This window comes from Cervus canadensis, chromosome 1 (genome assembly GCF_019320065.1).
Source record: "Cervus canadensis isolate Bull #8, Minnesota chromosome 1, ASM1932006v1, whole genome shotgun sequence".
Classification (NCBI taxonomy): domain Eukaryota; kingdom Metazoa; phylum Chordata; class Mammalia; order Artiodactyla; family Cervidae; genus Cervus; species Cervus canadensis.
In genome coordinates, this window is record NC_057386.1 from 59452694 (window position 1) to 59466360 (window position 13667).

At 37.0% G+C, this 13667-nt stretch overlaps 1 protein-coding gene, 1 non-coding gene and 1 pseudogene across 2 annotated transcripts; all 3 read right to left on the bottom strand.

Annotated features, from left to right (window-relative positions):
* Positions 1-819: 819 nt before the first annotated feature.
* LOC122451984 (olfactory receptor 5D16-like) lies at positions 820-1749 on the bottom strand. The gene has a single exon (XM_043485274.1). The coding sequence runs from the start codon at positions 1747-1749 to the stop codon at positions 820-822; it is 930 nt and encodes a 309-aa protein (XP_043341209.1).
* Positions 1750-4197: 2448 nt separating this feature from the next.
* TRNAC-ACA lies at positions 4198-4270 on the bottom strand. The gene has a single exon. It is a non-coding gene; the product is annotated as a tRNA-Cys (tRNA).
* Positions 4271-12004: 7734 nt separating this feature from the next.
* On the bottom strand, positions 12005-12953 carry LOC122452041 (annotated as a pseudogene).
* Between the last annotated feature and the right edge of the window lie 714 nt (positions 12954-13667).

A 13667-nucleotide genomic window follows, 5' to 3' on the forward strand; every position in this document is an offset into this window, starting at 1 on the left:
GAAAACATACAACAAATATAAAGTACCTTTGTTCTTGTTCTCAGTATTTTAAGAAGCAAGCTAATTTTCCTAAGCCTCGTGTAAATTCTTTCATCCTCTCTACTGAAACTTTTTTCCAAAGTAAATTAGAATTGTATCTAATGTATGCAAAATTTCATTTCTTCAAGCACCTAACAAGATATTTTGTATGCATATGACATAAAAGAATAGCTTAATATATGTTTAAATCATTGGCTCTTGACCATTATGTTCTTTACTCCCAAGTAAAACTTATGGCATTCTCTCTTGTTTCTCTTAAAAAATGTGCCTGTACTTCAAGGCCAAGTAAAAGAAGTATGATAACCGCAAATGATTTTGTATAATCTCTCCCCACCAACTGTATTATGATATTAACTAACACCACTGGGTCCGGAGCTTATTTCCCTCTCATCTATTTCACCAAATTTAAAGTATAAAATTGGTCACTTATTTAATGACCTGTTAGTCATCTGGGAAAAAAAGGAATAACAGAACTAGAGTTTACTGCAGATATACAATATGCTTGATCTATTATTTTGTTCTATATACAAATTTATGAACAAAATCATATTGAATTGGTTTTATAGATAAAGACTGAGTCAGGTTAATCCATCTTCTCTGACTTATTCAGTCAGAACCAGGTATAGTCTCTTGATCTAAAACTCATACTCTTTCCATTGCAAACAGGTTTTGTTTTACAAATCTAAAGTGATTTTTAAATGAATTTTTGACACATAATTCATTCAAAATCAGAAAAGTGTTGTCTAATAACCAAAGCAAATATTTAGTAGTTACATGCCCTCAATGTGAATACAATTTTGCTTTCATTAGTTTGCTCACTGTGTCTTTGACATCCTTATTTCTCAGACTGTAGATCAAGGAATTCAACATGGGGATGACCACCGTGTAAAACACAGAGGCCACTTTGACTGTGTGCCTGGAGGTTGTGGAGTTGGGCACACAGTAAAGGAAGAGGATGGTGCCGTGGAAGATGCTAATGGTGGTCAGGTGGGAGGCTTTGCGATGCCCACCGGCTGACTGCTTCTTCAAGGTGGTGACAACAATGAACACGTAAGACGTGAGAATGACAAGCAATGTGATCACCTCATTAAAGGTGGCAACAGTGAAAAGAAGCAACTGGCTGAGATAAGAATCAGAATAAGAGAGGGAAATCAAGGAAGAAAGCTCACAAAAGAAGTGATTGATTATGTTGAAACCACGAAAAGATAATTTGACAGCAGAACAGGTGAGAGTCAAGGAGCACGCTACTCCCCATGCATATGACACGACCACTAGCATGGCACAGAGTCTCTGGGACATGACGACTGTGTAGAGCAGAGGGTTGCAAATAGCCGCGGAGCGGTCATAGGCCATCACAGCAAACAGAATTAATTCAGTCACCACAAAGGTGCAAAAGAGAAAGAATTGCACCATACATCCTGAAAATGAAATGGTTCTGTCTTCTACAAGCAGGTTCACCAGCATCTTGGGAGCAATGATGGAAGAATAGCAAAAATCCACGAATGAGAGGTGGCTGAGAAAAAAGTACATGGGGGTGTGCAGTTTGGGGTTAACTTTGATGATGACCATCATCCCAAGATTCCCTGCTATGCTGAAGCTGTAGATGGCCAGAAACACCAGGAAGAGGGGGGCTTGCAGTTCTCGGTAGTCTGAAAAACCCAGGAGGGTGAATGTGGCCCCAATGGTTATATTTCTCTTGGTCAGAGACATGCTTCCTGATGGACGGATCTGAAAATCTGTCTTGGAAATAAAATATTAGGAGAGTGATTGACAGATAAAGCATACTTACCTGTGCCCTGTTCAGAGGGGATATGAAATGAGCCAAAATAAATCTGTGTTATAATCCTGATAAGGGTTCATCATCTAAAGCAAAAATAGCTACAGCTTCAGAAAAGAATTACTAGTTAATTTTTTTCCTCAAACATTATAACACTTTATTCTGTTCAAGTTCTGAAATATAATTTTAATGACATACAAATGTAATAATTATAAATCAAGCAATTTTGTTTGTAACATGTAATCAAATCCTCATGTGAGGCATTTTAATACTGAACTCCATGAATTCTGCAAAATGAAATAATTTTAGCTGGTATAGTTATTAATAAAAAGTGAAAACACTTGAAATAACTTCTATAATCAGAAATAAGTTTTATATAAAATATGTGCATATTTGTGATGTAAACAAAGATTAGTCTGTGTGGTAAGTAATAACAACTTACTTTTTGTTGTTTAGTTGGTAAGTCCTGTCTGACTCTGCGGCCCCATGGACTGCAGCCCACTAGACTCCTCTATCCATGGAATTTTCAGGCAAGAATACTAGAGTGGGTTGCCATTTCCTTCTTCAGGGGATCTTCCCAACCCAGGGATTGAACCTATGTCTTCTGCATTGGGGGCTGGGTCCTTTACCACTAAATCACCAGGAAACTTGTACTTACTTATGCTCATATTTTAAATATCTGATTAGCACTTTAATCATCATCCCTCTTTTTTTGACCAAAAAGGTCAGCTAGCAAATTAAATAATGATTTACAGCTTTCAGGAAATAATACCTATTGAAGGGCCTTCCTTTACATGTGAGAAAACAGAACTATGACTTGCCTAGTGACATACAGGTATTGATGCTTAACTACAGCTAGAGCCCATATTCCTTAATTCCCAGTGACATACACAGCAGGCTGTGATTCCCATTACAGATTGAGATATGAGCATTTCTACTTTGCAAAGATTACATTTCACTCCTCATTTTGCTAATACTTTTGGCACTTTAAAGACAAATTTTATGATATAAAGCTATAAAAGTTAGTTCAATATTTATGTGTGGGCCACAGAGATCTTCTGAAGATCTGTGTAAAGATGGAACATAAAGAATGGATGTTAGGGGAAGCCCTTTTTAGAAATAAATATAATTAAAAGTCCTAAATATTGACACTTGTCTAGATGATTCTCTCTTCCTTGAAAGTGAAAATGAAGTCACTCAGTCATGTCCGACTCTGTGATCCCATGGACTTCAGACCCACCATGTTCCTCTGTCCATGGAAATCTCTAGGCAAGAATACTGGAGTGGGTTGTCATTTCCTTCCCAGGGGATCTTCCAGACCCAGGGATCGAACCCAGGTCTCCCACATTGCAGGCAGATGCTTTAACCTCTGAGCCACCAGGGAAGGTTTTCTAGATGATTCTCTCTTCCTTAGGCACCTAGAATACTCAAATTGTCAGAAGCATGGATGGAAATTGAGATTCTCCATACTCTGATGACACTTAAAATAAAAGAGTTCTTAATATAGGAAAAAAAACAAAAAGATGGGATTTCTTAAACTGGCACACAGATAGGAAGTCCAGTTACATTTGAATCTCAGATAGATAATGGATTATTGATATAAATGCATCCCAAGTATTCTATGGAGGTTTCCATACTAAACATTCATTGTTTATCAGAAGTTCAAATTAAATTTACCATGCTGTATTTTTGCTTGCTAAATCTGTCAACCTTATATCTAGAAGAATTTAGAATGTTATAGTGAACAATACATTCCACTTGGGACTTCCTTGTTTTAGAACAATAGGGTCTTGCCTGCCAGAAATTCCCTCCATCAAATAATGAAGACTTCTTGCTCAGACTAATATATCTGGTAAGGTCATCTCTGTTTCCACATCCCTAGAAGCAACTGGCTCTAGGTGTTTCAGCATTAAAGGTTAGAGGTCCCATGTAGCAGGACTCTTGAAGGTCCTGTATGTTCAGATATCCAAGGATTTAAGGATCAGTCAGAAGGTGATGTTTCCAAATCAGTTCTCACTATTATAAAATTCTTTACCAGTGAGCTTTCTCAGAGTTTCTCAAGCTCAGCACTATTGATATTTTGTGCTGGTTTATTCTTTTTTATGGGTACCTACACTGTTCAAGGTACCACATATAGCAGTAACTCTGGCCTCTATGACAGCATCACCCTCCCCCTGGTCTCTCCATTATGGCAATAAAAAAGGTCTCTAGATATTGTCACGTGTACACTTGGGAGGGGAGAGAAAGTGCATAAAGTGAAATTGCTCACTTGTGTCCGACTCTTTGTGACCTCATGGACTGTAGCCTAACAGGATCCTCCATCCATGGGATTCTGCAGGCAAGAGTACTGGAGTGGGTTGCCATTTCCTTCTCCAGGGGATCTTCCTGACCCAGGGATTGAACCTGGGTCTCCTGCATTGTAGGCAGACACTTTACCGTCTGAGCCACCAGGGAAGTCAAGAAAGTGCATAATTGCCTGTAATTGAGAACTACTGCCTTGTTTCTTTTATTCTGGTAGCTTTTCATTTTTCCTCTGTCTGACTTAAAGCTATTTCTTATCTCCCAAGTGATGCTATAGTATGGATTAAACAATTTAGCCTATCTTTGGATCGGGGAAGAATGGTCTAAAATCTTCTTTCTTATGACTGCTTCCCATTTTTTTTTTTCATTTTGCATTTATGAGCCGACATATTCTTCCCCCTGCTCTAAAGTATTATTTAGAGCTAGTCCTATTGATTCTATTTCTACAAAAGGTTCATTTCATTCTTTCAGTTCAGTTTTATGTAAATACCTCCCTATTGTCTGAAAAATCACAGAAGCGCAGAGTCACATACCTGAAAACTCTCACGCCCCTCTGTCCCTCCACTCCCAGGAAACACTTGTCCAGGACACTATGAAGAAGTTCAGTTACACCAAGGCCCCTCTACAGAGCTCTCTAGAAAGTATGGCCTTCCTGTTCTAAAAATGTAATGTTTGCAGTGGCTCAAACTTTCCCTAAAATAATTTTTCTCATAAAGCACTGACAAGCCTAAGATATGTTCTAGATCACCTTACACAGTAAAGAAGATCCTATTTTCTCAAACCTACAAGCAAAGCCGCATGTGGAAAGAACAGCCTCCCTCCAGGCTCTGGAGAGTCACTGGTTTGGGGGAGAGGACTCTCATGTCTCTTTTACCTCTGGTGCCAACAAGACCCTAGAGAAAACTCCCTGCGTTGTTCTTTGTTCTTTGGAGGCCTCAGAACAAGCAATTAGAGCTAATGATTGTTTTCTGATGAAATTCTGATTTCTTGAAAAACAAACAGCAGCTTTAGAAACATTTTTTTTCATTTATTTTTATTAGTTGGATGCTAATCACTTTATAATACCGCAGTGGGTCTTGTCATACATTGAGATGAATCAGCCATGGATTTACATGTATTCCCCATCCTGATCCCCGCCCCCCCCACCTCCCTCTCTACCCAATCCCTCTGGGTCTTCCCAGTGCACCATTTTATACAAAAGTTGATCAAAGTGTCAACGTCAAAAAGAAAAAAAAAACAAGTGTCAATGTCTTCTCCCCATGCTCCATGATCACTGAGGTAGAATCCAAAACATTTTGTATAGTAACAAGAGACAGCAAAAGTTATGTTTACTAATTAGTAAACATACTTTTAGTATATTGTTTTATTCTTTTAAATTTTTTCTAGATTTACTGAAGTACAATTGACAAGCAAAAATTGTATATATTTCAGGTATACACCTTAATGTTCTGATAAATAAATAAATATATATATGTATATATATATATTTAATCTGGCATGAGGAAATGCACATACAATTGAGTTAATTTACTTTTTGTAGTTTTAATATTGAATATAATCAACACTGATGGAAAAACATTTACAAGGAACTCTGCAACTTATTCCCATTAATTGTAATATTTAATTTTGTGTGTTGTTTATAAATGTTATCTCCTCACCCTCATTGAGGATTATTGTATCCAGCTAGAGAAATAATATAGTTCTGTTCATGTATTAATATGACAGTTGCTGATAGAAAATAGTATATATTATAACCTTGTACAACACCACTGGGTGTTTCAGAAAAAAACTTTATACTTTGAATGTTAAATAACATTACTCAAGTCTCCTGCATTGCAGGCAGATTCTTTAGCATCTGAGCCACCATGGAAGTCAATTGTTAAAGAATATATCCTTCATTCTTTAGTAAAGAAAAAGAAAAGAAGATGGAATAGGGACTGTTGGATATTACCCAGGGTCGGATAGAAGTATCAATACTAAGATCATAATTTAATAAATGTTACTGGATATGTTACATACCAACAGGGAAAGAAATCATTCTCAGTAAATGATGTTGTGAACATTTCTATATAGTTTGGGGATGAGAGCTGCACGATTTGTTTACAAGTACTGTTTCACTTAACAAAGTATAAAATAACAACAAAAGATCAGTAAGCTTAATACTTACCAAAATTTGAGTTCAAATATCATCCAAATTTGAGTTCAAATATCATCCAAATTTGAGATAAAATATAGAATGGAGTTGGATTTATTTTCACTGCATTTATTCTTTTTTTTTTTCTTTTTTTTCGTATTTATTCTTTAAATCACTAAAAGTAAATGTAAGTACATAAAAATCTAGACTGCATATTGAAAACAAAACAAAAACCAATTAAAAAGTAAACTACATATTGAAAAGTGTGCCTGATACATAAAATTAAGTGTTACTAAATTATGATATTTTGTAAATATTCTTCATAGGGGTTGGTGATTTTAATGTGTAAAATGTTTTATAAATTACTTTGAAAAACTTGAACACCCAGTGGAAATGTAAGCAAAGTGAACAGAAAAGAAAGGAAATCATTGAACATTAAAATGCTTCCATTTTTTAAATTTCTCTTGCTGTTGTTTTTCTCCTTTGCTTCTAATTTTTAGGTTCACATAGGAAATAACCTATAAATCCATTTGAGGATGTTTTCTGGAATTTTATTTTATCTAAAATATATTATTAGTGAGAAATGTTTCTTATACACTTTTTATTGCTGATCTGTGTACTTTGAACATATCATTTTATTTGACAAAAGGTATAAATATAGAAATAAAGTTGAATGCTTTATCTATATTTCCATGGTCCAGTGATTTATATATTTCTTTTGCCCCTTCCACAATTCTGAATCACTCTTTCCATTCTATCTGATCAACAAAGTCACCAGCTTCAAAGACTATTTATTTTTGATGGCTAAAATTCCTTTTGGAACAAGTTGCCCAGGAAAGCTTCATTTAGTTACTAAGTCTAAAATCAACCAAGGAGACTCTGAGCTTCCATTGCAGGGGGCACAGTTTCCAACCCTGGTCCAGGAACTGAGATCCAGTATGCCTTGTAGCATGGCCTAAAAAACAAAAGCAATAACAACAACAATAACAACAAAGCAAAGCAACCAAAGAAAATGTAATAATAATAATAATTATTATTATTATTATAAGGAAATTATGACATTTATTGTACAATATGGAACCATGGAATTTTACTTAGGTCTTAAAAGATGACCACCACACTCTGTCATCTTTGGTTTACAAATATTACAAAGAATAAAGTGTAATGTATCCATACTTAAAATAATAAAATGAAGATAAGAGGCTTGAGAAGTACTTGAATATTCAGTTACAGAGAGATTTATACAGTAAGTGGAGCTTACCAGCTGGCACAGTGGTAAAGAATCTGCCTGCCAATGCAAGAAATGTGAGTTTGGTCCCTGGGTTGGGAACATCCTCTGGAGGAGGAAATGGCAGCCCACTGCAGAACTGTTACCTGAAAAGGTCCATGGACAGAGGAACCTGGCAGGCTACAGTCCATGGGGTCACAAAGAGTGGGACACATATGAGCGACTGAGCACACACACACACACACACACACACACACACACTCTTAGCGAAATGAAAACAGATTAGAAACTCTGCATTGTGCACCACAATCCCTAAAAAGTCATGTTTGTAGCCTTTTGTTATATTTTCATGTCCACTCTTTGATTCTTTGGACCATATTTCTGCTGCGACTTGCGACCTAAATCCCCAGATGCACTTATTAACTGACTTACCTTTCAGTTCAGTTCAGTTCAGTCACTCAGTCATGTCCAACTCTTTGCAACCCCATGAACCGCAGCACATCAGGCCTCCCTGTCCATCTCCAACTGCTGAATTCCACCCAAACTCATGTCCATTGAGTCGGTGATGCCATCCAACCATTTCATCCTCTGTCATCCCCTTCTTTTCCTGCTTTCAATCTTTACAAGCATCAGGGTCTTTTCCAATGAGTCAGCTCTTCACATCAGGTGGCCAAAGTATTGGAGTTTCAGCTTCAGCATCAGTCCTTCCAATGAACACCCAGGGCTGATCTCCTTTGGGGTGGACTGGTTGGATCTCCTTGCAGTCCAAGGTACTCTCAAGAGTCTTCTCCAACACCACAGCTTAAAAGCATCAATTCTTGGGAGCTCAGCTTTCTTTATAGTCCAACTCTCACATCCATATATGACTACTGGAAAAACCATAGCCTTGACTAGATAGACCTTTGTTGACAAAGTAATGTCTATGCTTTTTAATATGCTGTCTAGGTTGATCATAACTTTCCTTCCAAGGAGTAAGTGTCTTTTAATTTCATGGCTGCAATCACCATCTGCAGTGATCTTGTAGCACCCCTCCCAAAAAGCTTACCTTTAGGTTCAGCCAAAGCCAGAGAAAAAAGAGAAAGGGGAGGGGGAGGAAAAGGAGGAAAAGTTCAAAGGAAATGGGAAGGAGAAAAGAAAGAAATGTCTTCTTGCTTTCCAGTGTCTTTTCCAGTCTTTCACCATACTCTACTCAGAAGCAAAAGCAGCAGGCTGGTTTGTCCCAGGGACCAAAGACCAACTGGGCCTGTGCCTAGAGGCTGAAATATATAGACACCCCTTAGAGCTCTGTCTTTTCCTTATGAGCTTCGTATCAGATGAGCAGAGCACATCGTCCAATCTCTGAGATTCTGGCAAGGATACTTCTTCCCTGTTGTCCACACACATAAAGAATAATATAGTTTCTTCCTGAAGTTAATAATCATTAAATCAGAGACTTCCCTGGTGATCCAGTGGATAAGAACACACTCTCAATGCAGGGGCCACAGTTTAAATCCCTGGGCAGGGAGCTAAGTTCTCATATGCCACGGGGCAACTAAGCCTGCACACTATAACGAGACAGCCTATGTGCTGCAACAAGAGAAGTCCACGGACTGCAACTAGAGAGGCCTGCATGAAGCAACGAAGACCCAACACAACCAAAATAATTAAATAAATAAAATACCATTAAATGAATGCATTCTTCATCTCTCCAGGCTTCCAAAATCTAACATTCCATGTATTCAACCTCACTAGGGATTTCTTTCCCTAAGTGGACCTGCCTCATATAACACACCATGTACAATATATTCAACATGGAACAATTTTGAACTAATTTACAATCTTAAAAGTCAACATAGTACTTTAAGTTCTGATATTAAGCTCAATATACATACAGCTTGTATAACAGTTTTTATTCATCTAACTATCTAATAAAACTAAAGATAACTTATAATATGTAAGTGATAGTGAGAGAGAAAAGAATAAATAGTTCCAGGCCTCAAAGATTTCACTGAAACACACATAAAGTATCTTCCTAGTGCCAGTGAGTACCTACATGTTGTCAAAGTGTAATCTCAGTATAATGCTGAGAGGTTAATAGTAATAACCATTGTTCAAACTTGAGGAAACTGAGAAATTAAGAAGTTTGTATTACTTGTCAAATTAAAAAAATGAAAGTCAAATTGCCTGTCCTGGTTTTCATAAACTCCAGTGTCCAGTTTCATAAACTCCAGTTGCATGAACTTTCTAACACTAGGATAGACAGAGATATGCTTCATTGAGCAAGTGAATGCAATGTATAAATTTACATAAAACATAATGGAAGCACAAATAAAGTATCAGTGGCACATATGAACCACGGTTGAAGGAAGAAATGAAGTTTAAACACATAAAGGAAGGATGAACAAAGGTCATTTTATCAAGACACAGAAAAGAAATATACACAGAAGTTAGAAGTCCACCTATGAGTCACAGTAAGCATTTAATGCATATTTTTAAGTATATTATCAAGTGTAAAAGAGATCGCCAGCCCAGGTTGGATGCATGAGACAAGTGCTCAGGGCTGGTGCACTGGGAAGACACAGAGGGATGGGATGGGGAGGGAAGGGGGAGGGGGGATCAGGATGGGGAACACATGTAAATCCATGGTTGATTCATGTCAATGTATGGCAAAAACCACTACAATGTTGTAAAGTAATTAGCCTCCAACTAATAAAAAATAAATGAAAAAAAAAATAAAGTAAGCCTGAAGAAAATAATTAAAAGTGAGAAAAGTGGCAAAAGTCAGAAATGCTGCTATTCATAACAATGGTTATTAAATAATTGCATACATAGAGGTACCTGATGGTCTATAGTCCATGGGGTCACAAAAGATCTGAACCTGACCTAGGGACTAAATAACATCCAACCAATACATACACATATATAATATATCAATATATCTACATAACATGTAGGTATATACATTTATAAGCATACAGGCATAACTGGGAAATATTATAGGTTTGGTATATTCACTTTATTGTGATAAGGCAAATTAGGCTTCTCTGGTGGCTCAGATGGTAAAGAGTCTGCCTGCAGTGCAGAAGACCCCAGTTCGATCCCTGGGTCAGGAAGATCCCCTGCAGAAGGAAATAGCTACCCACTCCAGTATTCTTGCCTGGAAAACCCCATGGATGGAGGAGCCTGGCAGGCTACAGTCCATGGGGTCGCAAAGAGTTGGACACGACTGAGTGACTTCACTTTCTCTTTCCAATAAGGCAAATATCATTAATAATGCAGGTCAAAAGCATTTTCAGTGTGCATATGTCTAAGTATGCACTCTGAAATATTATGTCTAAGGAATGTGCATATATTGGGACTTCCTTAGGGGTCCAGTGGTTGAGAATCCACTTACTTTTTCAGGGGACCTGTGCTTGATCCCTTATGCGGCAACTAAGATACCACATGCCACAGGGAACTAAATCCAAGCACCACAACTAGAGAAGTCCACATGCCACATAGAAGACCCAGCACAGCCAAAATAAAATAAAATAATTTAAAATTTTATGCAAATCAATAAAAACTAAAAAAACACATATCCTAGTTGAAAAATACTTTAAAATGCTAACCACCATCTAAACCTTCAGTGAGCTGTAATCTTTTTCGATAGTAAAATCAGATCACCATAACTTATATAATAATGAAAAAGTTTAGAATATTGCAAGAATTACCAAAATGTAACATGTGAAAGAGACATGAGCAAGCAAACGTTGCTGGAAAAACTGTGCAAATAGACTTGCCTGATGCAGGGTTTCTGCAAATCTTCAATCTGTAAAAATGCAGTATCTGCAAAGTACAGTACTGTCAAGTGCAATAGACAACATACATCTATGCACACACACACACACACGGACACACATATACACATACATAGAGACAGCCAATTATGTGTTAGGGATATTCCTAAGTCATTTGCACTTGACATGTAATTTGATTTCCCTAAAATTTTTGTAACGTAATTATTATCAATGTCTCTATTATTTAGATGTGATAATATATGAAACCCCAAAACCACTGGACACTGCAATGACAAAAACAAATAATAATAAAGGAAGTAAGAACAAAACAATAAAGAGAATATATAAATTTATATTTGTATACACATATGGAATCTTATTCTATGGAAAAACTGACAAAGGTGTGTTCCTTATTGTAAAATAACAGGTGTTCAATTTTGAAATGAACCCCATAATGGATGTTAAAATAAAATGTGATACTTAGTCCATTAAACTCATGAAAGTCTAAGAGAAAATTAAATTTGTGTGTTTTAACAGTCCAGTGCATGGTCCAATTTAAAACATTTTAGATAGCATCAAAGCAAAGAAGTAGGCTGCACATTTTGAAATATTCTCAATCAATCTTAAACTTGTAAATTGAAAAGGCACAAAGATAAGAAAATTAAAAAGATTCACTCATAGCTATTCACATCTTGACTGTTCTTTTCACTCCAACACTGAAATGCATCATTACCCTTTCATCAGTCTCCAATTTCTAACCCTGAGTCCTGCTAGGAAAATATTCTCTAGGATAATATTTTGGAGCTTACCACTTTCTGAGAGCTTTTTTCACATCCTTGTTCCTCAGACTATAGATCAGGGGGTTCAGCATGGGGATCACTACAGTGTAGAAAACTGGCCACTTTGTCAGTATCCATGCTGTTGCCAGAGTGGGGCTGGCAATAAATGAAACGGATTGTTCCATGAAAGACAATGATGGCAGCAAGGTGGGAAGCACAGGTGGAAAGAGCTTTGCACCTTTTGTCTGCAGAGCGCATCCTCAGGATGGTGATGAGAATAAACAAGTAGGACGTGAGGATGACCACAATGGTGATAACCTCATTGAAAGTGGTCACACTGTATAGCACCAGTTGAGTCACAGTGACATCAGAGCAAGCAAGAGACAAGAGAGGGGGAAGATCACAAAAGAAATGGTTGATCACATTTGATCTGTAGGATGGGATCTGAAGGGCTAAACACAAGTGAATCAGAGAACATACACCACCATTGAAGTAGCAACAAAACACCAACTCCATGCAGAGATTCCGGGACATGGTGACCATGTAGAACAGTGGGTCACAGTTGGCCACAAAGTGGTCATAGGCCATCACTGCCAGCAGAATGACCTCAGTTACCACAAATGTGCAAAACAGGTAGAATTGCACAGCACATTCCAGGAAGGAAATGGCTTTGTCATCATTTAAGGATGTTAGCTAGCATCTTCGGCATGATGGTCATGGAGTAACAGAAATCCACAAAGGACAAGTGGCTGAGGAAAAAGTACATGGGGGTGTGGAGTCGAGAGCTGACCTGAATCAGGGCAATCATGCCCAGGTTTCCCAAAACTGTGGCTCCATAGATGGAAAGAAACAGCAGGAAGAGGAAGACTCTGAGCTCAGGGGCATCTGAAAATCCGAGGAGGGTGGAGTCTGACACAGCAGTGCAGTTTTCCTTTTCCATGTTCCTAAGTTACTGGGTATGGAGTAAAATACTAATAGTTATTCTTCATTGGATCATTCCCAATTAGCTGCTAAAAAGGACATGAGAATAAATAAGACAGTCAACTTTTTCAGCAAAGAAATAAAACATTGACATCCTGAAGCTTAGGAAAAGTTCGGATATTATAGCCCACAAATGCACAGAGCTCACATTCAAATTCACAGATCACATGAAATAATTCACATCCATGAAAATCTGTGTGTTTATTTAAACTAGCTCTACACAACTTGCAGCTTGGAAACGGCTCATTAGAAAGACATCAAACGTTATTTAGTTAGCCATATTTGAAATTTAAATATCTTTTTTTATTCATAGACTTTTTAATCAGTTATTGAAATACTGGAATCACAGGGGATTTTTTTCTTAACACTACACAGGGAATTTCTTTCTTTCTTTTGATGAAATGATGAGAAGTATGCTTATTTAAGATTATTAACACACAAGCATCATGTTTTTATTATTACCCTTTAAATGGAGAAGTTAATTTTATACTCTATTTTAGCATGTTTTTTCTATACAATTAGCCTAGTGATTTTTAAATTATGATATACAATGTTAGTCATTGTTCAGGGAATTATTACTTAGGTCTAAACTTTCTGAACTGTGACTCTGAAGCCTTCTAAAACCTATTTGACAAATGCATTCACTACTTTAATTTATTCAAGAAATCAAATT

Bases quoted from the DNA above. Each gene is read 5' to 3' on its own strand.
- LOC122451984 (XM_043485274.1), bottom strand. From the start codon at position 1,749: ATGTCTCTGACCAAGAGAAATATAACCATTGGGGCCACATTCACCCTC.